General features: G+C 48.5%; 2 protein-coding genes across 2 annotated transcripts in view; one reads left to right on the top strand and one right to left on the bottom strand.

Annotated features, from left to right (window-relative positions):
- The window catches only part of USP24 (ubiquitin specific peptidase 24), a 157,835-nt gene extending 152,701 nt beyond the window's left edge, over positions 1 to 5,134 (top strand). The window contains 3 exon segments of the mRNA XM_020976911.2: positions 132 to 218; positions 840 to 950; positions 2,882 to 5,134. Coding sequence (XP_020832570.1) covers positions 132 to 218; positions 840 to 950; positions 2,882 to 2,944 — 261 coding nt within the window. The 3' untranslated portion in view covers positions 2,945 to 5,134.
- Positions 5,135 to 11,022: 5,888 nt separating this feature from the next.
- Positions 11,023 to 27,253, bottom strand: part of PCSK9 (proprotein convertase subtilisin/kexin type 9) — a 35,023-nt gene continuing 18,792 nt past the window's right edge. Inside the window, 9 exon segments of the mRNA XM_020976908.2 lie at positions 11,023 to 14,320; positions 17,829 to 17,921; positions 17,923 to 18,014; positions 18,834 to 19,011; positions 20,859 to 21,007; positions 22,503 to 22,673; positions 23,976 to 24,014; positions 24,017 to 24,158; positions 24,661 to 24,857. Coding sequence (XP_020832567.1) covers positions 14,117 to 14,320; positions 17,829 to 17,921; positions 17,923 to 18,014; positions 18,834 to 19,011; positions 20,859 to 21,007; positions 22,503 to 22,673; positions 23,976 to 24,014; positions 24,017 to 24,158; positions 24,661 to 24,857 — 1,265 coding nt within the window. The 3' untranslated portion in view covers positions 11,023 to 14,116.

The following is a 27,253-nucleotide window of genomic DNA, read 5'->3' as shown; positions in this document are numbered from 1 at the left end:
AGGGGAGCCCAATGGGCATTTCCTGGGCCTCCCAGTCTGATGTGGTCAGCTAGCCGTGGTGGGGCGCACAGGAGTGTGATTGAGAGTCCTTTGGCTCGGGTGTCTTTGTAATTCTGATTTGAATTTTCTAGATGTCTGAACATTATTGGGTCCCACAAAGTAATATCTCTAACGAAACCTCAACTGGAAAAACCTTTCAGCGCACTATTTCTGCTCAGGTGGGTGTCGTGTTCACCCTCGTAGGTGGGGGAGCCGTGCTCTCATTCAGTCCCTTTCTGCAGGGATGCTCTGCTCCCGGAGAAGGGAGAGGCTAGAGATGAGTGTCGTGGTCTGTGAGCTGGCTCCTAATGCAGCTGGGGAGCATGGCTCCCCTCCTTCTGCGTGTTCTCCTTCTGCGGGAGCCCTCCCTGGGTCCACAGTGTGTCTGTCACCTCTTGTCTCCACCCCTTCCACGATGCCCTCTCTGATCCCTGCAACTGAAACTGTTCTTTCCCTCCTGCTTTGCCTGGTTCCTGCCTTTGCCTCATCACAGCCTGCCTTGTTTCATAGTCACCCGTGTCCGTGCTGTTCTTCCCCCCCCCCCCCCGAGCAAGCTGGAAGCAGGGCAGGTTGGCTGTGGGCTAAAGGGACTGGGCTGTCCCTGGAAAATCGTTTGGGGATCTTTGCTCTGGCTATGGCTTGTAACCTGTCTGAAGTGGAAGTCATTGGTTAATACCTAGTGATTCCATTTGGGGCATATAGACTGAGAAGAAGCATCTTAATTGAACCAGGAGTGCTTGCAAAACCCTTCTCTTGTTTGGTTGTTAATTCATTATTCTTGTATTTAAATTCTCCTTTAGGACACCTTAGCTTATGCCACAGCTTTGCTGAATGAGAAAGACCAGTCAGGAAGCAGTAATGGGTCAGAGAGCAGTCCTGCTAACGAGAATGGAGAAAGACCGCTCCAGCAGGTAGAAACGGGCCTTTGTGTCATAGGAGATGGCAGTTGGGGGGGGGGGGAGCATGTGCCTGTGTGTGTGCGCGCATGCCAGAGATGTGTGCCAGCCAAAAAAGGAAAGTGGTGGATCAGACATGAGTACTTCGCCGAATTCTTCCAAGGAGTTGTGATGTCTGTCCTGACAACATGGGCTCTCCTCAGGCTCCCCCAAATCACAGTAGACACACCAGTGTGAAAGAAAAATTGCTATAAGTTAAAACTCACCAAAAGACATAGAAGACAATAAACCAAGTATGCGTGTGTACACGCTCGTGCGCGTGCACACACACATGCACGCACGAACAAGGGAAGAACACCAAGAGAAATAGAATCATTATCTGAAGATGAGTGAATGATAAAATATGTATTAGTCACCTTTTACGTGCCAAGCTCTGTGCTGAGTGCTGGGGATATAAATACAGGCAGGCAAGATCGCTCTTGTCCTCAAAGAGCCTACATTCTTTGGGGAGAAAGCAGCGCACAAGGGACCACAGAGAGGGGGAGCATGGTTGGAAATGGCCAGATGGTGACCTGGAGGCTGGTTCTCCCATCAGAGCCCAGGACCCAGGGGCAGGGTTCTGGGAGATCTAGTGAGAGTGGACTGAGGAGGATGTCTGGAAATGTCTGGGAAGCACCTTATCAGAAACAGCAGGGAAAACCCATAGTTAGGCTCCAGTGGATAGGAGACATGTGTAAAGAAATAGAGATAGAGTCAGTCTAAATCCTAAAAGGCATTTCTCCGGGGCCTCGGTTTTCCTCATCTGTACAGTGAGTCAGCTTAGAGTTGGTGACTGTGAGGTCACCCTGTGGTCATTGGCTAAGCTTATCTTGGGGACATCACAGTTTGTGAGATCATAGGAGTCTTTGTGATGGGGAGACCCAGATTTCTTTATCCACTGAGTCATAAAGATGGCGCCCTCACTTCAAAGGCAGCCTTCAAGAATGGCCAGGAATCTCGATAGGCTGGAGTCTTGTTTGTTGAGCAGCCTCCCTTCCGGGAAGCTCTGATGCATTCCACCCAGTGGGAATAGGATTTCCATGAGAAAAGGTTGATGATACTACTGATTTTAGGATATTAAGTGAAATTATATTCCTATTAAAGTGCTTGCTACATGTCACAGTTTTGGTTTGTTTTTCGTTTTGAAACTAGGCATGATTTTTTCTTTTTTAATTCCAAAATGTTCTTGGACTCCCCTTGGTGCAAGGAGCTACAACTTTCAAGCCCCAGCATTTTCTGTGGCCAAATGAACGTGGGAACCACTGGGCTAGAGCTCAGCGGTGGGTAAGCCAAGGTCATCGGCCCAGGAGCCACAAAACATTGCATTGGAACCGGCTTCTGTCATTCTGTACCATTGAGCACCAGAGTTGCTGCCATTTCTAATGAAATGCTTTAAGGTTACAAAGCTCTTGCCATACAACCACCCTGTGGAGTAAATGATAACAGATATTATTGTCCCCATTTTACAAATAAAAAAGCCGAGACTTGGTGAAACTTTGCTTTGCCCAACAGGATCACACAACTGAATGTGGTCAGCCACTCTTGAGCATAGACCTGTTCTGAGCCCAGGACCACCAGAGCTCTCTCCATGCCACCGTGCTGGGTCGAGAGCTGGAATGGGCCTTAGAGACACTAGGGCGCTGACCCCCTTTGTTCTTCCAAAGAGGACACTGAGGATCAGGCTCAGACAGACGGGAGAATCCATAGTTGAGTAAAAACACCCTTCACTGCCACCACGCTGCAGCCACCTAGTAGGCTGGTGATAGCATCCTTGTAGGATGGCCCCAGGAGTGAGACTGAGTCACGACAAGATGGCGGCTGTGCTGGGATAGAGCTCAGCGCACTCGCCGGAAGCTCCTTCTCAGATGACTCTTAGATGTGTTTTCTCATTTCCTTTTCTCCCCAAGGGCTCAGAGTCTCCCATGATGATTGGCGAGTCAAGAAGTGACCTGGACGATGTGGACCCTTAGAGGAGATTCCCAAACTTAGCACTGAATCAAATCCAGACCTCCTTCTTGGTGCTCGGCACCTTTTGGGAACCAGAATCTCATCTTTTTAAGAGGCCTGGAAGTTGAACTTGGATAAACCTGAAGTGACTTTGGAGGACGGTGTGTTCTTAACGAGAACTCCCTTTCAGAGAAGGAAGACGGGATCCCTCGTCATGAGCAAGGGAGACCCTGGAGCCAGATTCAGCCGCACCGAGGGCAGCCAGCCCGATGCAGAGAACAGTTTTTGTCAAGGTTTTATCAAATAAAGCTCATGGTCGAAATTTTTATCATGTGAACATAACTGAGTGAATGTAGCCATGTCGCTTTTCTGTGATGCTGCCAGAGGAGTCGCCCTGCCCTAGCTTTTATACTGAAGAAGAGAATCAGGCGGCCTTTAGGGAGGGGGCGAACGCCTCATCTTTTTGGTGATCCTGAATAGGAACGTTCAGAATGACATGTTGAAAGACGTGTGACGCAGACGCGCTTTTGCATTGTAAAATCATAGAGAGTCCAGTTTACAGAACCTTGGTATTGAATATGTCTCCCTACCTATTTGTACAGAATTCCCAAGGGCTCTGGGGTCAGCGTGGATCCTCGTCAAGTGCTTCCTGGGTCCACAATTTAGGAGTCAGTTGGCTCTTTATGGTAATTTTCTAATATCGTTACAGTTGTAAAGAGCAATAAAAAAAGACCCCATTCTCCGATTTATACAGGGCTGCGTTATTTGACACTGGGCACTGAAAAAGACAAGTTAAGTCGTTAAAAAAAAACCACCCCAAAAAGCACTTTAAGATTCAATTTTATTGACTCCATCAAATCATCTTTTTTAACACATGGAGACATATTGAATAAACTGTAGTTTAAATCAAGTGATCTGCAATCATTTGCTTTGTCTTCAGAAACACAGATTTGGAATCAGTTGTATACGATGGGAGACTTTCTGAGTTGAGGGGTGGGGGAGAACCACTGTTGTGTGGGTTTATAGCAATTTTACTATAAGGCAAGAATACTATGATTTTTTATTTGTTCACTTTTCATATGAGCAGACAGACCAGTTAGAAATACAGCAGCCAGAGTGAGCTGCTCACCACTCACTGGAAGGCGGCTGGTTCCCCGAAGGCCATCCAGACGATGACACGCCTCTCCTGTCCTGTCCTCCTTCGGTCACCCTCCTCGGTTTACACATTCTGCCTTACTTTAGCCCACACGAGGCACCAGGCTGGGAGAACCTGGGGCAGGGAGGGCCTTGGGGTTCTTGCAGACCCAGAGATTGGCCGGGTTGGAGGCGCAAGCTGCCACCCCAAGTGCCTTGCGGTGGGCGGGCGGGCAGGCGGCTCACTGCAGGGCGGCATCGCCACAGGTGTTATCGCTGGAGCCACGTTGCTCCCGACAGGTGACCCACGTGGAATGGAAATGGCCTCTTTCCCCAGCCACAGAGGCCGTCGGCACGGGTTAGAAGTTCTCCATTGTTTTCGAGATTCTCAGTGGGATGTTTAGAACTTAATTTTGAATAAAGGCATGACCGTCTCTTCCTCCCCGCCTGGCCCTCTCCCCCCAGCCTCTCCTTGCTTTCTCCTGCCCTGGCCACGCGTGCTGGGGTGGCCAGCCTCGCTTTCTCAGGAGTGGAAGGGTCACTGTCGCTGCTGCCATTATTTCCTATGGAAACAACGCCTTCCCTGCACAGCCCACGGGCTGCCTTCCCTGTCCACCCGAGACGGGATCGAACGACTCCACACGAGCAAAGACTCGATTTCCGGCTGCCGTAGCCACGAAACCTGCTGATGACTTTTTTTTAACGTAACTCAACAAAAGTAGCTGTGACAGGCTTAGGTTGAAAGAGCTGTCATTTCTACTGCCAATTTTTGTGGATGAAAACATTTTTATAAATCTTTCAAAGCTGCCTGCCGTCAAGCGGGAATTGCACAACTCTGCTCTGCTGTGTACTCAAGAGGCTCTTGATGAAGACAAGGACGTCAAGGACGTCTCTCGTGCTGGCGGTGACAGGCTTCCTGGAGCGCCGGACCCTCCGACCCCTGAGGCACGGGCAGGCCCAGAGTCCAACAAAGGGAGGGAGGGGCTGCTAGTGGAGAATCTGAATTCACTGTTGGTTTTAAGACTGGCAGAGTTCTTGTGGCTTCTTGGAGCATAAAATAAAAGTTTTTCAAAAAAGTAGAGTTGGGTCTGGCTGACATTTCTCTATTTTTAATGGGTGGGCTGTACGGTGTCACATGGTGTCAGAGCTGGGAGTCAAAGCTCTTTCCAAACATAGGCCATTCCCTTTGTTCGTCCCTCGTCCATGTGGAGCCTGTGCTCTGTTGCCTACAACGTTTTCACCTGTTTGCCAGCCCCGGCTTGGACGTGTCTCCCCCAGGATATCAGTACAGGTCCTACGCCTTAGGAATTGGTCTAGCCACCCCCTCCCATGCTTTATTAATCCACACCAACATTTTTCCTCTGAACTACAGCACTTGAACGATTGAATCATTTATTAAACAACATGCAAAGCGCTGGGGAGACGTCTAGGTCACATGGACCTGAGGGCAGCAGCTGAGAAGAGGGTCATGCCCCTTTAATGCCCATCAGGCTACCGGGATACGATATGAACGCCGTGAATACAGAGTATGGGCATAGGGACTGACCTCTGACTTCGTCAGTGCAGGGAACTCTCAGGTACAGAAACTCCCTCACCAATGAAGGCTTTTCCTGGGGTGCCAGGAGGTCAGGTGACTTCCTGGGTCTCACCCACCAGGATGAGTCCTAGGCAGGACTTGAATCCAGGTTGTCCTTGTTTTGAGGCCAATCCATTCACCGTGATATGCCTCCGCTTCAAAGTGTATCTGGGGTTGTTTGATGACAGAGACCTGTCATTCAGTAAAACACCTACTATGTGCTAGGCATTGCTAACAAAGAAAAGGGAAACATAAATAGTTCCTGCCCTCAAAAAGCTCGAGCTCTGATGGGATCAAAGGGTCTGAAATAGGCTGGTTTGAAAGGGGCTGTGAGGGCCTACAAAGCAGAAGGGAAGCATAACCAGGGTGAGTTACGGAACTTGAATTCCCTCATCTGAATTTGGAGTTCCTCATCTGAATGGGGGTTACGTATACATACGTAATTTATTTGCTGAACAGCTGAATAGTGTGAATATGATCTCATTTTAGAGGTGAGGAAAAATGAGGTGTGGAGAGAGGAATTCACCAGCCAATGAGTGGCAGGGTAGAGCCGTAATTCTACATCTGGCAGGATCAGAAGAGGCACCTGCTCATTCACACCGCTTACCATCCCAGTGACACGTTCAAGTCCTTTATACTTGCATGGTCTCATCAGAGCCTCACAGCGTCCCTGGGAGGCACTGAAAGTTAGCTGTCTCCATTTTACAGATGAGGAAACAGTACCCAGCTATGAAGCAGTGGTCACATAGTATCAAAGACTGGTTTCAAACCCAGATCTCACCCCCATATCCAGTACTCTTTCCACTATTTGGCATTGGCTTTCTACAAGAAGTTGATCCCCTAGTCTAGATGCCCAGCCCTTCTCTCGAACTACAGTCCTACATCACCAACTAGCATCTTAAATTGGGTGTCTCGGTTCCCAAAACAATTCGTCTTTCACCCCAACAGTCCCCTCTTCCCAGCATTCCTGTTACTGTGTAGGGCACCATCATCTTCCCAGTCAATCTTCATCGTCATCCCCACGTTTCTTATCTATCATCAAATCTTGTCATCCATCCCCAACCCTAGTTCAGACTCTCATCCCTTCTTGCTTGGATTACGGCAGTAACTTCCTTGGTCTCCTCAAATGTCAATCCCACCAGTTGATTGTAGGACTTAGCATGTCACCACCCAGCTCAGTAAGGTCCCGTAGCTCATATAAAGTCCTCTGTTGGCCTTTAACGCTCGTTAATCATCTGACTCCTTGCTACCTTTCAGGTCTTAATACTTCCCTCCTCACACACAGTGATTCAGCAGCAGTGGTCTAATTAGTGTTCCTAGAAAACAACACTATTTCCTATCCTTTGCTTTGGCTGTGCCCAATCCTCAGGGTGCTCTGCCCTTTTACCTCTGCCTCCTAGTTTTTCATGCCTTCCTTCAAAACTCAGCTGACATCTCCCCTGCAGGAAGAAGCCTCCCTGTCTCTTATATAGCTATGCCTACTTACATGTTGCTTCTGCTACTAGAATATAACCTTGAGGTCAGGGAATAGTTTCTGCCTTTCTTTATGTCCTCAGCACTTAGCTCAGTAGCTGGAATGCAGTAAATGTTTTGATTGATGGATAATGTAGATTTTCACAAGAAGCTAGCCTTTAAATTGAATCTTGGAATCCTAAAACACCAGAGCTGGGAGGCAGCACCAAGGTTATCAGCTCTGATCCCCTTAAACTTAATCCCACGGAGTAGAACAATGACTCCTCAATGCCATATGACTAGGGGCAGAGCTAGGGCTGGAACCCAGATCTGACTTTCAGTCCTCTCTGCTGATCATGGTGTTCTGGATAATAACAGCCAGGACCCAGCCAACTGGCCTGAAACTTGAAGGCTTACCCAATGTTTCCTAGTCGTGGCAGTTCCCAAACACCGCTCAGTCCAGTAAAGTCAATGTTTTATATTTTTCTGTACTTAAATCTTCTCAAAAACCTACTCAATGCTTCCCCAGCACCTTTCCTTTTCCAGATAAAATCCAACTAATTTTTCAATGTAAACACCTGTTGGAGGAACAGGGGGGAGAAAGAAAGCACTGGGATAAGTCATTTAGGATCTAAAGAGATAAATAATGCTAAGACAATGAGAAAATCTAAGAAAATAAAAGTGATGGTGTAAAATCCATCTCTTGGATTAAGAAAATCAGGTCAACATGACTAGAAAGTAGTTTCTATGAACACAAACTGGCAGGCCAGTCCAAGTATCTATTAAATATTGACTATGGTGGGGAGGGGAGGGGATAGAAACACAAAAAGTATGTTGGATGAGGCCCCAGCATCCATCTAGTGCAACCCAAACCTGAAAAAGAACGCCCACTACCTACTCTCAACAGGGCTCATTCAGCCAACGTTTGAAGACCTGTTGAAGAAAGAACTCACTAATGTCCAAGCCAGCCCAATCCACTTTTCATTAGCTCAATCCCTTCCTTCAAGAAACTTGCATTCTAATGGGAAGACACAATGTAAACAGGCAAATAATGTACTTGATAGCACGAGGTCTGGTGCTGACAGTAGATAAATGAAGATTTACTGTAGACAGTGGCATGTGAACTAGTACAGAGGAATCCTGTAGGGTTCTGAGAAGAGAACAGGGACTGCACTCCATTGATGGGGGCCGGGCTGTACTAAGTCAAGGAGGCAGTACTAACGAGGAAGGTGGTATAGGCTCATCTCCCTCTGGCCTTCTACCCGGAAAGGTGAGGGATTCAACACCTCTGAACTCCATGTGAAGGGGAAGGAAGGGTTTTGAAAGGAAGTAGATTCGAGGCTTCAGATGGAGGAGGTAAAATATGACCCTTGTGTCGGGATGATGGAAGGCTAGTCGCCTTAGTATCATCATCCATACAATGAGGATGCTATCACCTACCTCTCAGTGTTGTGAGCATAAAGTGAGATGGTATTTGCAAATTTTAAAACGCTACATAAAATGCTGGCTATTAAAGACAAGTCTGAGACTTTTCTGCAAAAGGAGTTAGGTACTCTTTGAAGAATTAAGAAGTTGCTCATCCTCCCCAAAATGATATAAAAGAACCACAGTGATCCAGTGAGAGATGGTCAACTGAAGGCAGAGGGAAAAGAGCAGCAGCTAGTTCAATGAGTATTAACATAATTAACAATATTCAGTCACTTCTTAAACCGTACTCCCCTCTACATTTGTCTAATGACACTGGCTTCCTTGATGGTCCTTCTACAAGAAACCTGTCCCTGTCTTCCTTAATGCTAGAGCCTTCCTTTCTGGGTCTTCCTCAAGGTGATGGTGGTGGTGGTTTGACTTGACTGGTGTAGACTACCTCCTGTCTCTGCTGCAGCACGACCTATATTTTGCCTGTCCTTATTTTTACATAATTGCACGTTGTCTCAACCATTACATTTTCACCCCCTTGAGGGCAGGAACTATGTTTCGCCTTTCAAAGTGCCTAGTCAAGAAGAGGTGCTTAATAATGTTTCTTGACTTAACGTATAATTATGATCACAACCAAGTGTGAGATTGATATTCAAGCCCCATCAGAACACAGAGCAGCGTTTGCAAGATAGTTAAGAAAGCATTTTTATTTCATTTCAGCATTTTTTTTTTTACAAATCCTCCTCCCATCTTCTCCAGCAGATTTCCCTCTCTATCATACTCATTTTCTTTTCCCCTGTCTACTGGCTGCTTCCTGACAGCCTACAAAACCTCCCATGTCTCCCCCACCCTCAAAAAAACCCTCGAGTCACCCTTCCCTCTAACTTTTGCCCCACATCTCTCCTTCCTTTCATGGTTAAGCTCCTCCGTTTGCTTCGATCCCAGGTATGGGACGTAGCCTGGTGCAAAGCAGAGAGGTGGGATGCAAAGGCAAGTCTGGGGTGTCTTAGTGGAGTTTTCAGTTTTAAAGGCTTCAAATTCCACTAGGTCCTTTGATACAATCACCAAGAGAAGTTGCATAGAGAAAAAAGAGAAGAGAAGAGGGCCCGAGACCAAGCCATGTGGGACTCCTGCTGTTAGTGGGCATGACCCGTTTGGGGATCCAGCAGAAGAGACTGATAAGGCTGGAACAGAGAGGTAAGAGAACCAGGAGAGAGTGGTGCCTGAAAAGCCAGAGGGAAGACAGCATCCGGTGCGGAAAGGTGATCAAGAGTGTAAAGGTCAAGAAGGAGAAAGATTAAGCACAGGCCGTGGGATCTGGCCGTTAAGAGATCATGGGTAATTCTGGAAAGAGCAGTTTTGGTGGAATGAGGAGCAGTGGGATTCTAATCCAAGCCTTTCTGTCGTCAAGTTCAGCCTGCTCTCCACTGCATTGGTTCCCTTAAAATAAGGATGCTGGGCTAGCTAGGTGGCACAGTGGATAGAGCACCAGCCTTGGAGTCAGGAGGACCTGAGTTCAAATCCAGCCTCAGACACATGACACTTACTAGCTGTGTGACTCTGGGCAAGTCACTTAACCCCATTGCCTACTCCAATCAATCAATCAATCAGTAAATAAATAAATAAGGATGCTGAGGCTCAGGTCACGTAGGTATTAATTAGAAGACACAGGATTCAAACCCAGGCCTTCTGACTCCAGAGGTAGTACTCATTCTACTTTACTGGCTATTGCTCCAGCCCAATCCCTTCATGCCATGTTGTTGATGTTCACTTGTGTCCCCAGACTCTTTGTGACCCCATTTGGGGTTTCCTTGGCAGAGATGCTGCAGTGGTTTGCCATTTTCTTCTCCAGCTTATGTTACAGAGGAGGACACTGAAGCAAACCTGGTTAAGTGACTTGCCCAGGGTCACACAGATAGTTAGTCTCTGAGGCTGGATTTGAACCCAGGATCATGAGTCTTCCCGACTCCAGGCCCAGCGCTCTGTGCAGTATGGCGCCCTCTCGCTGCCCCTGAGATTCCATAGGATCTTAGATTGAGAGCCGGAAGAAATCCCAGAGGAAAGTGAGGCACAGAGTGGTTCAGCGACTTGCCCAGGGCTACAAAGGTGTTGTCTTATGGCAGGATTCGAAGCCAGGTCTCCCTAAGCTGAAGTGCAGTGCCATGTCTGCTACACTGGAAACTCTGGGCCAGAGAGGAGGGACTTTACAAAGATCACAAGTGAGTAGAAACATAACCAATTTATCTTTCATCCATTCACTGCAACATCTTTCACAGGGGCAGGCTGTAAAGTAGATACTTGGTAAACCGCAAAATGTCATGTAAGACCCCTGAAGGCAGGGATTATATTACTATTATTATTATTATTGTATTTGTGTCCCCAGAACTACCACTTAAATGTTTAATTGGTGGTCCATTGATGGAAATCAGAGCTTTGATTATTCTTTGACAGATACACCCCCTCTCTGCGCCCCACCTCACCTCTCCCTTTTCTAGATGCACGGTCTACATCAGCCACAGACTATTTGTCATATTAAAAGTTTTTATTTTTTAAAAGTCGCTCTATAATAAAACAGACTGCAAAATCCAGAATAAATACTTTCCAAGTACAAAAGTCAAATGCTAATTCTAGAAAAGTTTAATCTTTATGTAAAAAAAACCCAAATCACCCCCTAGCAAAATCCTAGGGAGAGCAGATTCAGGAAATATCCACCAGAGGGAGGGAGCTGGGGAGCAAGGTTGGCAGCGTCCATCGTGAATGGTGACAGCCTGGGGCCCCATGGAATGAAGCCGGCCTCCGTGAGGAAGGAACTAGAGAGGCTGGGGTTTGGTGGTTGTGACCAGCTCAGGAAGAGCTTTCCTTTTTGGACAAAAAATGTGGTTTTCCAAGAAATCTTTCCTAACCAGCCGCAGTCAAATAAGGAATGACAAACTTGGTTGCTTTCTGATGGATTCTAATTCTTGGTGAAGGCAGGATGGAAGGATGAGTCACTGTCCATGGGACGCTCAGGCACGGGCCTCTTGGGGGTGGGTCAGTTAAAGCAGGGGGGATTAAGGCCACTTTCTCAGGGCTGACATTGTCCAGGATCCAGGAAGCTGCTGCAGGTGCTGCTGGCCTCTCTTGGGGAGTGAGAAGGAGAAGGGCCCGGCCAGGCATGCCACATGGAAATCTATGACCAGACCCAAGTCCCTACACCCTCGCTGTTTCTACCAGATTAAGTAAAACAGTGAGATGCAGCCTCAACTATGGATAGGACTGTTCTGTGCAGGCACAGACTGTTTTTGGGAAAACCTCCAAGTTCTCCAGAGAAGAAAGGCTGGTTTCCCATAGCAGAGACCTAGAACAGCTTCCTCTTCCTTCACTGCCTTCGGAGAAAGGCCACTTTACCTTCTTTCTGTCCTGGACCCTTTGGCCCATGGAAGCCTTCTTCCACCCTCGGTGCAGGCCCCCAGCACCTCACACCTAGTCTCTCTCACTGGCTACTGGTGGATCTGCCTGCTTCGCGTCTCCCCTCTCCACTCCTTCTTCTGCCAGCTGCCCAAGTGATTGAAAGCACAGGCCTGAGCATGTCACCCCCCCGCCCCCCTTTACAGAAGCTGCAAGGGCAGACATAAAATCCTCTGGCTTTTAAAGCCCTTTCTCACCCGGCCCCTCCCTCCCTTTTCAATCTTCGCGTGCCTTACCTGTCCTCTACACAACCTGCGAGCCAGAGACCCTGGTCTGCCTCCTTGTTCCTCCAAAGAGATACTGAACTTTCCGTGCAGCTTCGTCACTGGCTGTCCACCATGCTGCAGACTCTCCCTCCGACCTCCATCGAGGCTTCCTTGGCACCTTCCAGCATCAGGTGAGGGCTCATCTTCTGCAGGAAGCCTCTTCCAGCCTCCCTCAATGCTGGAGCCTTCCCTCTGGTGATGAGCTCCACTCCAATCTGTCCGTAGCTGGTTTATACATAGCTGTTTGCATGCTGCCTCCCCATTGGGCTGTGAGCTCCTTGAGGGCAGGGACTACTTTGTGCCTTTGCCTGGCATAGCACATAGTAGACACTTAACTGCTTTCTGACTTTCCAGAATAATATTTTTAAATGTATAAAAATACACAGGATTACAAAGGAAACCATATGTTAGTGAAAATAAGATGCAATTTTTTTTTTCCGTCCAAGTCCATGGACCTCTTGAAATCCATCCATGTTAAGTGCCCCCCCCCCAGATGATCATAAATCTCAAGGGGGAGGGGCCTCAGGGCCAACATCCTCTTTTAACAGAAGAAGCAGCCTTGTCCCAGGGACCGGCAGGGATGTGCTAAAGTCCTCCAGGCAGTAAGGGACAGAGGTGAAATTTGAACCCAGGTCCTCGGGTCCTATTGCCTGTGCTCTTTTCCCTCTGGCTCACTGCCGTCCACAAAGGAGGTGTGGTGGGAAAAGGGAAAAAGCTCTGAAACCAAAGTTTCCTAGGGCCAGAAAAGATGGTGACAACTATTGATGCTAATAAGTGCCTGGATTCACGACTGTGTCTGCAGAACATCTCTACAGATGGTTGGGCAGGGCCTGCAAATCTGGACTTGGCCTCAGCCTGGGTGTCAGCTGGGAATGAAAAGGCAGGGAAATGTTTGTCCTGGGGGCTGGATTGTAAATACAGCTTCAGTGGAGCTGAAGCAGGATCTCAGAGGTGGGCACGGGGTGAGAAGCACCGGAGGGTCTCAGAGAAGCAGCCCAGCTTGGATGACCAAACTGGGACCCAGAGAGCGGATGTTGAGTCCAAGGAGGGGACTAAACGGGCGATCGCTAAGAGGCCAGGTTGCTGCCCCCCCCCCCGTGCTGCCCGCCTGGGGGATCTCCTGCTCCCAATGTCTAAATCATGGAATGTCAGGGTTGGAATGGAACTCCTCTGGGTTCATGTAGAGAACCACCCCCCTTCTTTTACAGGCCAAAAGAGGACACGGTATGTTCTAGCATTCCTCATTCTAAGCCCCCACCCCCACCCCAATTCTGACCTTCCCTGTTCTAGGCTCCCTCCCAGCTCTGACCTTCCCTGTTCTAGGCTCCCTCCCAGCACTGACACTCTATGATTCCCAGGTGAGGTCAGTTTCTGTTATCTCCCCTTTGTTTGCTCCCTTCATGGCCTAGCACTTCTCCTTTTGGCTTGTGTCCTGGTTCTGGGAGGAAGACATCTATGGGCAGCTCGCTGAAGCTGATCCACGTGAGGGGTTTCACGAGTCCCTACCAGCTCTGAGAGATTTCCATGTTAAGAGGAGGCCACAGTTTCTTATGCCCGAAGAAACAAATCACTAATGAGGGAAAGGGAGGAAGGATGGAATATGGGGCAGGTGCCGGGGGCTTCCCAGCCCCCCTGGAATCGCCAGAGCCCAGAGCTTCACCCAAGGCTGCCTGCTCATCACGTGAGCCTGGGGTTTGGGGGGGGATGCCCCTCCTTCGAGGAGGGTCCCAGGAGGCCAGAGCCAAAGCCCAGCTGAGCCGACGGCCAACACCAAGGTACTGATCAGAGAAGGAAATCCAGAAGTAGAAAAGGGTCTCGGTGACACCCTGTGGCCGAGGCCCAACACGCACAACACAGAAGATCCTTCCTCCCTCCCCTCTGTCACAAGTCCTGCCAGGAAACCGTCACTGGGAATGCGGCTGGTCCCAGGGCAGCCTTCTGTTCTTACAGCAGATCACGATGGCGGCCGCTGGGCGGCCTCCTCTACTGCCAGCGTGGCTCCGAACCAGACAGGTGTTGTCCACGGGGTAGGCGCCCAGCGTGTTTGGGCCCAGGGAGTAGGCGCTGCACCCAGTCAGCGTCCAGCCCTCTTCACAGGCCGCCGTCACCTGTCAGGGAGAGCAGCAAGCACTGTGGGAAATGCAGGATGGCATCCGGCATCCCCATGGGCCAGGCCGGTGTCGGACACAGTACAGGGCCCCACAGCCAGGGTGCCATTGTGAACAGTTAACTGAAGGCAGCTATAGAGTCAGGGGCAGGGTGGGGGGAGGAAGGAGAAAGAGGGAAAGAGTGAAAGGGAGAGAGAGACAAGAAGAAAGGAAGGAGAGAGAGGGAAAGTGGGAGAAGAAAAAAGGGAGAGGGAGGAAAGAGAAAGAGGGAGAGAAAGTCACTGAAGAGAGAAACAGAAGGAGAGAGAAGGGGGAAAGGAAAGATGGAGAGAGAGGGAGGAAAAAGAGATGAGGAAGGAGGGAAAAAAGACAGAAGAAAGGGATGGAGGGAGGGGGCAGAAAGGAGAGGTAAGAGGAGGGAGAGAGATGCAGAAAAGAAGGGAAAGTAAGAGAAGGGGAGAATGAGTAGAAGAAGGATGAAGTATGATAGAGAAAGAAGGCAGAGAGGAAAGATGGAAGAGAGAAGGATGAAGTCAGCTGAGGAGAGAGAAGCGAGTAAGAGAATATGAGAAGGGAAGAAAAAGGAAAGAGAAAGGGAAAAAATAAAAGAGAGAAAGAATAAAAGGAGAGCTCCAACAGTAAGAGCAAGTGAAGAAAATCCATTCAAAATAACTACAGAATTCAGGAAGTGTTAGGGAGTCCAGTCACCAAGACCCACACAGAGGAGTTAGATGAATATGACTGCAAACACTTTATAGGAACAAAAGAAGATTAAAATCACTGGAGAGACATTAACAATTCATGTTTGGGCTACTACCTAAATTCATTTACAGATTTAGTGCTATATCAAACTACCAAAGAGATAGTTTATAGAGTTAAAAAAAATAAAATTCATCTGGAGGAACTTAAAAGTTTAAGTGTCTTCAGGGACAATATGAAATAAAAAGTGGAAAGAAGGGGTCCTGGTGGTCCCAGATTTCTAACTCTAAGCCAGCGGTGGGGAACCTGTGACCTCCAGGCACCCCTGCAAACAGTAATTATCAAGACTGTTTCATACTGGTTAGGAAAAAAAAATAAAATTTGATAAATGGGACAGATTAGATAAATGAGACAAAGAAGTGATCGAATATGGTAGTATAAAATTTGGTAAATGCAAAGACACAAGCTATGAGGATAAGAATCCTCTATTTGACAAAAGCTGCAGGAACATGATAAAAGTTTGGTAGAACTACCTTAGACCAATATTCACACCTTATACAACATTAAATTCCAAATGTATGTAAAACCTAAATGAAAAAGGTCATATCATAAGCAAACTATAGGACAAAAGGAGAATATTTCTGTCACAACTATGAATATGGGAAGAGTCCTTAGGGGGAAAAGGAATAAAAATAATTATAAAAGATGAAATGGAAAATTTTGATTAAAGAAAATTGAAAAGCTTTTGAACAAACAAAAGTCAATTTAGTTAGAATTAAAAGGGAAACAGTTAACTAGGAAAAATCTTTGAGCAAATTTTTTGATTAAGGTTTGATGTCCAAGATATACAGGAAACGGATACAAATATATAAGAATAAAGGCTATTCCCCAATGGATAAATGGTCAAAGGATCATAAAAAGGTAGTTCTGAAGAAGAATTGTAAGCTATTGAAAACCATATGCTCCAGGTCATGAATAATAAGATAAATGTTGATTAAAATAATTCTGAGGTTCTACCAGCAGGTTGAAAAAGATGACAAGAGAGGCAGCTAGGTGGCACAGTGGATACAGCAGTGGCCCTGAAGTCAGGAGGACCTGAGTTCAAATCCAGCCTCAGATCAAACACTTGACACTTACTAGCCATGTGACTCTGGGCAAATGAGATTTTAAAAATTTTTTTAAAAAATTCTTTAAATTAAAAAAAAAATGACAAGAGAGTAAAATACAATTATTAAAGGGTCTGCAGCAGGACAGCTGTGTTAAAGGCCAGTTGGTGGAGCTGTGATTAGTTTTGGAAAGCAATTGGGAATCTTACCTAAAAAATCATGTCCATTGACTTAGCAATACAAATACCAGGCCTATATTTCAAAGAAGCAAAGACATAGGGAAGGGGCCTATGTGTACAAAAACATTTGCAACAGCATGTTTTATAGTAGCAAAGAACAAGAAACAAAATAAATGCCCATCAAATTAGGGGATGGCTGAACAAATTATGGTGTGTGAATGTAATGGAATATCATTACTCTGTAAAGAAATTATGAAAGGAAAAGCTTCAGGGAAAACTTCAAAGACTTGTATGAACTGATGCAGAGGGAAATGAGCAGAGCAATTTATATGTTGACATCTATGTTATGTAATGACTATATTGACATTATAAAAGAAAACAATTTAAAAAGACTTAAGAACTCTGATTAATGTAATAACGAATTATGATTCCAGAGGACTGTTATTGAAATGGGCTTCTCACCTCTTTGTAGAGAGGCAATGGACTAGAATAAGACCAACATTTTCAGACATGGCCAAGGTATGAATTTGTTTTGCTTGAATATGTGTGTGTGTGTGTATACAAATATACACACACACACACACATATATGGGGCAGCTAGGTGCCATCATGGATAGAGCGCCAGGCCTGGAGTCAGGAAGACTCATCGTTCAAATGTGGCCTCAGCTATGTGACTCTGGACAAGTCACTTCACCCTGTTTGCCTCAGTTTCCTCATCTGTCAAATGAGCTGGAGAAGGAAAATGGCAAACCATTCCAGTATCTTTGCCAAGAAAACCCCAAATGGGGTCACGGAGAGTCAGACAGGTCTGAAATGACCAAAAAACATCAACAAAACAAAATATGTGCTTGTACATATATATTCATTATAACATATACACACACGATACACGATGTGTATATGTACAATACAGGTATATACGCTATACACGTGTGTATACCATGTTATACAGTTTTATATGTATAGGTGCATACATGTGGCATTTATCTGTATGTATATGCATATATAGTGTTCAAGCAAAACAAATATAATTACATATGCAAGATTTTAATATATTTTAAACAGGACTAGAGTTTAAATCGAGAGAATGAATAGTTATGAAAAAAGAAAGAAAACAAGGAAGATATCAGTGAAACCTCAAGAATACAGAGACGTGACAAAAGGAAGCTCCGATGGGGGCACGGACAAGCAGCATAGTTTGGAACCTGTTGGGTTAAGTGTAGCCTATACCAATTAAGAAGTTTTATGTCATAGAAATTCAGAGTTTCGCATACAATCTCCTTTTCCTGATTTCCTTTGTATGTCAAAGTGTGAACCCTATTTGTTAAGTTTATAATGAAAGTTTAAAAAAACAAACAACACAGGAATAGAGAATGATGAAGGGAGGGGAGAGAGGCAGAAGAGAGACAATGTGAACAAAAGACAGAAGGAAGGGAGGAGAGTGAAAGAAAAGCACAAAGAAGGGTGGAAAAGAAGAAGAGACAGAGAGTCCAAGGGGTAAGGGAGACGAGGGTGTTTCTATACCTTCTCCATGGGGCCCTTAGGTTCGTGCTCCTTCACCCTGCATTCCAGGTCCGGGGCGTGGCAGCAGGAGGCGTGAAGGCTCATCTCCCCCCCCTTGGCTCACGCACTGGCTGTGACCGTGCCGGCTTTTCATGATGGGCTTCACCTGGTCCCCAAATTTCTCCCTTTGGGAATGGGAGGTGCAGCCTGCAGGAAGGGGGAGCATCGGCTCAAACCCGTGGACTGTTTCACTGTCCCCCTGGGGTTGGACCAGGTTCACGCCCTTCCCAGGACCACCTGCTTTCTCTGTTAGGGTGGGATCATTCTATTGCTGGCTTCCTTCTTCTCTACTTCTCCAGTCTGTTCAACCCTGGCTGATCTTTGTCCTGACAGTGAAAGTCCCCTCAGATGGACAGCTCCACGGGGAGGAAGGAAGCCAATATGGCATGACTTAGAGGCTTCCCTGCTCTGCGCCTCAGTTTCCTTTTCTGAGAAATGAGGGGGCTGGGCTAGATCCATGGTTCTCAAAGTGTGGCTCACAGACTGATGGGGTCCCTAAGACCCCTAAAGGGGGCTATGAGGTCAAAAATATTTTTATAATAGTACTAGGAGGTTTTCATTTCTAATATGATGAATGTCAGTAGAAATAACCCATGTAAACAAAAGCATTTGTAAAAAGGAGTCCTGAGACCAAAAAATGTGAGAATTGCTCTTTCTTCAGACCCCTCGCAGCTCTGACATTCCCTATTCTAAGTCCCTTCCAAGCTCTGGCATCCCGTGTTCTAAGGCCTCTCCAAGCTCTGACATCCCCTGTTCTAAAGCTCTCCAAGCTCTGTCTGACATCCCCTGTTCTCAGGCCCCTCCCAGCTCTGACATCCCCTGTTCTAAGACCCCTCCCAGCTCTGACATTCCTTGTTCCAGAGCTCCTCCCAGTTCTGAAAGCCCAAGGTTCCATAAACTCTACTCTGAAGTATCATTTGGCTTTTTCCATGGCTCCTAGCGAGCCCCCTGCCTCAGAGCTCCTACCTGTGACTACATGGCTCTCCTCATCACAGCGGGCACGGACCTCTCCAGCAGCCTCGCCCTGGTGAGTTGCCCGGATGTGACACTGGGCTCTGGGTAGCACACAGCACCTGGCGATGGCGTAGACTCCCTGTCCCCCAAAGGCATTGTAGGCCAGGCATTCTTTCCTGCCCTCGCGGACCTGAGATTTAAAAACAATATTGCCAGCAATGTCCCCGTAAAAACAAACATAGCTCATTCCAGATGTGCTTTAAAAGGCAGCCCGGGATCACCAAGACATTTCGCTCATTCATTTTTGGATCCCCCCCCCCCCCAGCATTTCTGAGTAGCTCCTATGTGCCCTGGCTCTGTGACGCTCTGTGTTCTATGGTTTCTTCCCCGCCCCAACCTCATTCTAATTCTAAGGTGCTTTTGGCTTCTAAGTCCTCTCATCCTAGGACATGCTGTGACCCTTTCTCCAGAGATGTTCCAGCCAGAGGCTCTTCTGGGCCCTCAGGATGTCAGGGCCAAACTGCTTTTTGCTTGTATTATGGTTGGTTTTGCTCTACTTTAAACACAGTAATTTGGACTTTGGATTCTGATCCATGAGAGTCTCAGTGGTTTGAAATTTGTGTTTATCCCAAACGTGGCATGGAAGGCCCTCAGTGTATGCACTATCTCATTATTCCTTCCTGCCCCTGTGTCGCTTGGGAAATAGTGGGGGGGGGGGGATTCCTTTTTACAGGAGAGGAAACTGAGGCCCAAGGAAAGAAAGCATGACACTCAGAAGAAAGGGAACCAGAGTCCCTTCTGGGGCTGAGATCAGGGCTCCTGCCTCTGGATTGCACTGAGCCATGGCTATCAGGGAAGGACTTCCCAGGACCGCTCCTCCGGGTCCTGCCTGCCTATAAAATGATCGTTCCTAGGCCTCTGAGCTGAAAAGATGAGAGCCAGGAGACAAATCCTCTATGCTTCCCAGAAGGGGAAGCTCCCCAGGCTGGGCTTTCTAGGGAGGTGCAGGAGGAATGAGATCGATCAGGATGGCTCGGGTAGTCACAGATCTGGGGCAGAGGGCCGCTATGAGCCATGGAGGAAACCAAATGATAGTTCAGAGTAGAGTTTTTGGAATCTTGGGCTACCAGAACTGGGAGAAACTCTGGAAGGGAAGGAAAGGGGCCTGGAAGGAGAGCCGGCTAACCTGGGTGGGGTATTCGCTGTGAGACCCTGGGCAGGTCACCTAATCTCAGTTTCTTTGCCTATAAAATAGAAATGATGATACTAATCCAATTCATTCTAATTCGTTCCATTCTAGTCCTCTCCAGTGCAGCTCAATCCACACAAGCTGACGGTGCCAGCCAGGAAGAATCTAAGAAAGGCTGGATGGTGGTAATGGCTTTGACAGGTGCAAATGCTGATGCAAACACACGCAACCCCCTGCCCTCCGCACATACTCCATGTATGCTGAGATCCCAAGCACATACAAAACATGCAGATACCCCATGAACACACAAGCCCACATGACACATAGGTGCCCATATAATCACGCCAGCAGCACACAAATGATGTGATTGCAGAAGCATAGATTTAGAGACAGAAGAAAACTCTTAGGCCATTGAAAACCCCCCCCCAATTTTGCAAACGGGGAAATTGAGGCACAGAGAGGTTAAATGATTTGTCTAAGACGACTCAACTAGTAAATGTCTGAGAAAGGATCTGAACCTAGCTCCTCATGCGTCCAAGGTCCACGTGCTATTTACTACACCATATCATTCACGAGCATGCGAGCACACAGCCCGTGCACCAATGTATAGATACGCTGGATGCATGCACTCAGACTCTTGGCTCCTAAGTCAGAGGACTGGGGTTCTAATCCCACCTCTGAGGCTTATAATCTGTAAGTTAATTGGGAAATTCACTTCAGCAATGTGGGCCTCAGTCTCCTGAATTGTACAGTGAGGGGGTTGGACTAGATGGTCTGCGAGGTTTCTGCCAACTCTATATCTCGGACCCTCTGATCTGGGCATGGGCAGGCTCACGCGGAAACCTCACCTCCATCCTCTCTCCTCTCCTTTTCCCACTTTTGGAGAAACTGGAGCAACCCAGCATCTCCTCATTGTCACTGCAGCGAGCCACGGCAACGGCCGTCCGAGTCGGGCCCGAGTTTGAGGACCACACTGTCCGGCAGTACAGCTGCTCCTCTGAAAAGAATACACGGCCCCCCGCCCCAAGGCCCAGACGTGAGCGGAGGAGAGGGGAGGGACCAGGCCCGGAGGGACTTCTGATCCCGAGCAAGCAGGGAGGACCCACCCCAACTGGGTCCAGGGACAGAGGCAGAATGGGGAGGCTGCTTTGGAGGGGATAGCGACACCCATTTCCCTGATCCTTGCTGCCACGCGTTATATGAAGGAGGCTGGAGATGGGCACAGCCTTGTGAATTTCTAAAGGTCAGGTGTCTGAGCCTCTGGGAGGTCTGGGAGGAGAGTCCCTGCCAGGATAGCAGTTAGCCAGTCCAGCGCTGAAGCCCCTAGAGGGAGAAATGTCCCTCGGCACCTATCCAGCAGGTGCTGAGACACGAATTCGTGCAGTGGCCATGCCACCCTTGGACGTGTGCATGGTGGGGTCAATGTTGTGCAGAAACTGCAGTCAGCCTGAGCCTGCCCTCCCTGGGACTAAGGGGGCCGAGGGAAGGGTGTGCCACCCTGAGGGGCTGGGGGACATGGTAGAACTTCTGTTCTCGCTGTATGTTCAAAATCAGTATCCTTTTGTAAAAGCTAATTAAAGTGGACTGGAAGTGGAACTGGGGCCTAAATCATTGGCAGCTAACAATGAGGGAACCACCCAAAAAGGAGACTAGAGCAGTAGAGAAAGACACTCCCAATTACCTAGAACTTTGACAGGAGGTTCCTAAGGAAGGAACCTTAGAATATCAAAGACCAGGGCTTAAAGGGACCTTAAAAAGTAGCCTATTAGAACTGGAAGGGAACTTCTAGAACAGGGAAAGGCAGATCTAAAAAGGACCTTATCACACGGAAAGCAAATATTGGAAGGATCCTTAGAACACAAAATATTAGAGCTGAAACAGCAAGACAGCCTCTTTCCTTGAAAGGGCCCCTAGAACAGGGGATGTCAGGGCTGGGAGGGAGCTTAGAACAGGGGATGTCAGGGCTGGGAGGGAGCTTAGAACAGGGGATGTCAGGGCTGGGAGGGGCCTGAGAACAGGGGATGTCAGGGCTGGGAGGGGCCCTGCCTCGGAAATAGACTGGCTGTGGAGCCTTGGGTAGTTCAAGGCACCTCTCTGTTCTCTCCGGGCACCTCAACAAGACAATAAAAGTTGGCATCTTCCTAGCTGCAGGGAGCGCCTGCAATGGGAGCTTGAAATCAAGGCCAGATTCCTCCCAAATTTACACGATTGCAGCAGTTTGTATTTTCTGGGCGCCTGAGGCTTACAAAGGGATTTTCTCCCAACATTTTGCAAAGTGGGCCGCGTAACTATTATCACTATTCCCATTTTATGGGAGAAGACAGTCAACGCAGCCAGTAACTGCAACATGCCAGATTCGCACGAAGCCTCTAGACTCTGAATCAGCCGCCCTTTCCCTGACTGGGGCACGTGGAGGGCTCAAGAGGCCTGGGTTTGGCGAGGAGGAGAAGGGGAAGGAGGGTGCGGAACCCCGAGGAGTGCCGAAAGCTCACCTGCCTCAAGGCTGGACGGCAGCGCGGCCACCAGGTTGGGGGTCAGCAGCCTCTGGTCTTCAGGGAACCAGGCCTCGTTGATCACATCCTTGATGGAGAAACGGATCAGTCTCTGCCTCAGTTCTGAGATGGTCAGGCCAGGCTCGGCATTAAGGAGCATGGCGGTGATGCCTAAGAGAAGAGCTGCTCTGACTGCTTTGGCCCCAAGACGTCTTTCTCCTCTTCCTCCCCTCTCTCTTCCCCCCCTTCCTCCTCCTCCTTCTTTCTCCTCTTCCTCCCCCTCTCCCTTCCCCCCTCCACCCTCCTCCTCCTCCTTTCTCCTCTTCCTCCCCTCTCTCTTCCCCCCGCCACCCTCCTCCTCCTCCTCCTTTCTCCTCTTCCTCCCCCTCTCTTCCCCTCTTCCCCCTCCTTCTCTTCTTTCTCCTCTTTCTCCTTCCTCCCCTTCACACACCTGCCTGCCCCCAGGGGCATTCAGGGACTCACCAGTGCCCTGAGGAAGGGCATTCAGGGCCCTTCACATCCAGGCCCTGCTTTTCCAGCCTGTTTAGACGCATTCCCCTCCCCCATTTAACATTTCAACCCAGCAGCCCCTCCAGGGCTTTCCGCCTCCAGCCTCCCTGCCTTTGCCCTGGCTGTGCTTCATGCCTAGCACACTCTCCTTCCTCACCTCCTCCTCTGGGATCCCTCACGCCCTGATGTTTCCTTGTTATCGTTGTTTGGGAGTTTAAACGTGTCTGACTCTTTTTGTGACCCTGTGGACTGTAGTCCATGGGATTTTCTTGGCAAAGATACTGAAGGGGCTCACTATTTTCTTCTCTGGTGAATTAAGACAAACAGGGTGAAGTGACTCGTCCAGGGTCACACAGCTAGTAAATGTCTGAGGCCGGATTTGAACTCAGGAACATGAGTCTTCCTGACTCCAGCACTCTATGCACGATGGCGCCACCTAGCTGCCTCCCTGTCCCCAACAAACCACAGTGCGGTTACTCATTTCACACATTTCTGTTGCCTTCTGAACTAGGGAAGGTGTCCTATCTCTCAATAGGAGTGTAAGCCCCTTGAGGGAAGAGATGGTTGTTTTTCTCATTGTATGTACCAAGCAGAGTGCCTGGCCCACCATGGGCATTTAATAAATGCATACTGGAAAAAAGAAGAGGGGCAGCTAGGTGGCACAGTAGATAAAGCACTGGCCCTAAAGTCAAGAGGACCTGAGTTCAAATCCAGCCTTAGACACTTGACACTTACTAGCTGTGTGACCCTGGACAAGTCACTTAACTCCGATTGCGTCACTAAACAAATACATACATACTTAGTTCCCCCCTTGTCTTGCTTGCAAGACTATAAGCTCTTGAGGCCAGTGACTTATGTGTCTACCTCAGCACCCAGCACAGGGGTAGGCATACAGTCGGTGCCCAATAAATGTTGAAGGAGTAAAGCTCTGGCATGCCCCCTAGGAAGGGAGGAGCTACAGACCTGCAACATGGGCGGCGGCCTGAGACGTTCCACTCTGGACGTAAAACAGGTGCTGCAGTCACTGGAGGCGCCGATGATGTCTTCCCCAGGGGCAAAGAGGTCCACGCAGCGGCCAAAGTTGGTCCCCAGGACTCCCATGGTGACCGGCCGGTCGTGTGAGTTTGTGGCTCCCACAGTGATGACCTAGAGGGAAGAGGGTAAAAGGTCCCAGGCAGGGTGAACAGGGGAGAGGCCCGGACAGAGGCAGCAGCCCCAAGTCCCGTGGACTGCGGCGCTCAATAGGGGAGAGGCAGCTGCATGGAAAGAGTCAGAAAAGTTGGCTCAGATGAGTGTCCGAACGTGGCGGGGGCAGGAGGAGGTGGCCAGGGTGGGCTGCACGCTGCACTGATGAGGAAATGGCCATGCTCACGCATCACAGACGTGGGTGGGGGAGACCTCTGCTCCAACCCCCTTGTTTGATAGAGGAAGAAACGGAGACCCTGGGAAGTGAAGGGACTGGCCCTTGGGATGCCCCAAGGTTCCTTCCTGTACGTGCCCCAGCAGGTGTGCCCCAATGGGATCACAGACCCGTGCCTGCCTTTATAGCACTAGAACTCGAGGTTGGGGGGCTGCTTTCTCATCCTTCAGCCCTCCCTCTCCCCAGTCTATCTCCCATCCCATCACAAAAGGCCTTGGCCTGCCTCACCTCCGGTTCAGAAGCTGGTGAGTATAAGCAAGCGTCCTCTTTGTAGTTGCCGGCAGCTGCGATCATCACCACCCCTGTGTGCACCATCAGCCGACAGGCAGCATTCAGTATGTGGCTGTATCCCCCGGCAAAGGGGAGCAGGACTACCAGGGGACTGTAGGGCTGGGCTATCTGGGTCGTTCGGATGAACTCCAGGCCTGTTTGCCACACAGAAAACACAAAAGCTTCCATCGACTTGTCTGGGGACAGTGAAGCAGCCTAGCCTTGCCGTTCCTGAGCAGGGCATCACAGGCTCACAGGATGTAGAGCTGAAAGCTGGTCCAGCCTCCTCCCTTGCAGATTGACGTCCAGAGAGGAAGGAGGGCTTGCCCAACATCACAAAGACATCATAGAATCAGCATTTTCAGGGTTGGAAGAGACCTTGGCAGCCATCGAGTCCCACCCAGAGACAAGGGGTCATCCAGCTTCCTCTTGTAGATGCCCAGTGATGGGGAACTCACTACCTCCTAAGGGAGCCCAGCCCACTTTGGGACAGGTCGGATTGTTTAGAATCTTTCCCTTTTTTTCCATTCAGTAAACATTTATTAAGTGCCTACTATATGCCGGGCACTGTGCTAAGTGCTGGGAAGACTTCCCCTGGCAGAATGAAAGGATGAGAACAATTTGTTCCAATGGCCATGAAGGCAGCAGAAGCAGGAGCTGGGGAGCACTTAGAACTTGGTCAGAGAGGCATCTACATGGCTCAGTGGAGAGAGGACTGGTCTGGAGTCAGGAGAACCTGAGTTCAAATCTGGCCTCAGACACATAACACTTACTAGGCATGTGACCCTGGGCAAGTCACTTAACCCCATTGCCTAGCCAAAAAAAGAACTTGGTCAGACACAGCAGACATCAAGATCATTCATTGTCTTGACACTGGGCTTCGAAGACTCTGGAAGGAGAGTGAGCTGAGGACTTTGTACAACTCTGCCTCACTGTTTGGAAGCTTTTCTGACCATCAAGTCTAAATCATTCTCCCTGCAACCTGCCCCCCACAACCCCCGATTCTGCCCTCTGGGTCTACACTGGACAGAGCTAATCCTTTTTCCACCTGAAAGCTGCTTCCCTCCAGATACCTGAAGAAAAGGAATAAATAACAGAGCCTGGATGAGCAGAACCCGGGTGCTCTGACTCCAAATCCAGGGGTCTCTTCACTAAGCTTCTCCATGAATAAGACCCTGTACTAGGGCCTGGGAGGGCTACGAAGAGGAATAAGAAGTGGTCCTTGCCAGGATGAGAGAGGCAGAGGGGCAGAGTGGGTGGGGAAATGGCCTTGAAGCCAAAGAGAACTGGGTTGGAGCCCTGCCTCTGCTACATCCTGGCTGTGTGATTCTGGACAGGACTCTTCACCTCTCGATTCCCCAGGCAATCTCTGACTCCAAATTACAAAGAATGTGCCAACCTGTATTGGTCAAAAAGGAGCTTCCCCCCCTAGGAGTTTCCTGCACCAATAAAATCACAGGTCGACTCCTTCTCCTTATCTTCTATCCCTGACTAGGACACAAGATAATAGAAAACATTCACTCTAGGATCTTCCTGAAGCACAGCTCCCATTTCACCTCTCCTTTGCTTGAAATCCCCAGCTAGTTCTCTATTACCTACGTGTTAATGTCCAAACTCCTGATCTTGACATTCAAGGCTCGCTTCAGTCTGGCTCTGATCTACTTTTCCAGTCTACATTTCTACCATTTGTTACATGTACCGTATGGTATGTGCTCTAGCCTGTATGAAATTTGAATTTTTACTTAATACATTTAATAATTTTCTAGCACTTTGCCTTCTTGTTCCCTCTACCTAGTATGTTCTTCTGTAACTGTACCGCTTGTGGTAATCTCACCCATCATTCAAGGCCTTCCTAGAAGGTCACTTCCTCCAAGAAGCCTTCTAAGGTGTCCCTAGCCACATTGGAAGGGCTTTCTCCTTCCAATGATCATCCATGTTACTGGGACTCAACGATCTCTTCGGACACTACTGTATTTTGATTTAGTGGAAAAGAGCACTGGATTTGAAGTCAGAGGGTCTGGGTTCAAATCCTGACCATTACTCCTTAGTGATTCGACCCAGTCACATTGCCCTCCCTGAGCCTTAATTTCCTCAGTCATGGAAAGAGGGGATTAGACTAGATGATCCCTAACGTCCTTTCCAGTTCTGATGTTCTATACACTTTGATGCCTTCCGGTTATAAATCTGCAGACATTCATTTACAAAAATGCATTGTAATTATGTGTGCCCTTCTCCTCTCATACAGTGGACAGAGCTCTGGGCCTGGAATCAGAAAACCTGAGTTCTAATCCTGCCTCAACATCGCAGAAGCATCACAGAATCAGCATTTTCAGAGTTGGAAGGGATTTCAGCAGCATCAAGTCTGACCCAGAGAGTCATCCGGCCACCTCCTGCAGGCACTCAGTGATGGGGAACTCACCTCCTCCTAAGGTACTTACTAGCTGTGTGGCCCTGGGCAAGCCACTTAATCTGTTTGCCTCAGTTTCCTCTACTCTAAAATGAAGATAACAACAGCCCCATGAAGATCAAATGAGATAATATTTGCAAAGCA

This window comes from Phascolarctos cinereus, unplaced genomic scaffold, assembly GCF_003287225.1.
Source record: "Phascolarctos cinereus isolate Bilbo 61053 unplaced genomic scaffold, phaCin_HiC Scaffold_5;HRSCAF=322, whole genome shotgun sequence".
Classification (NCBI taxonomy): domain Eukaryota; kingdom Metazoa; phylum Chordata; class Mammalia; order Diprotodontia; family Phascolarctidae; genus Phascolarctos; species Phascolarctos cinereus.
Note: the sequence above shows the minus strand (reverse complement) of the source record. Positions and strands in the feature narration are given on the sequence as shown.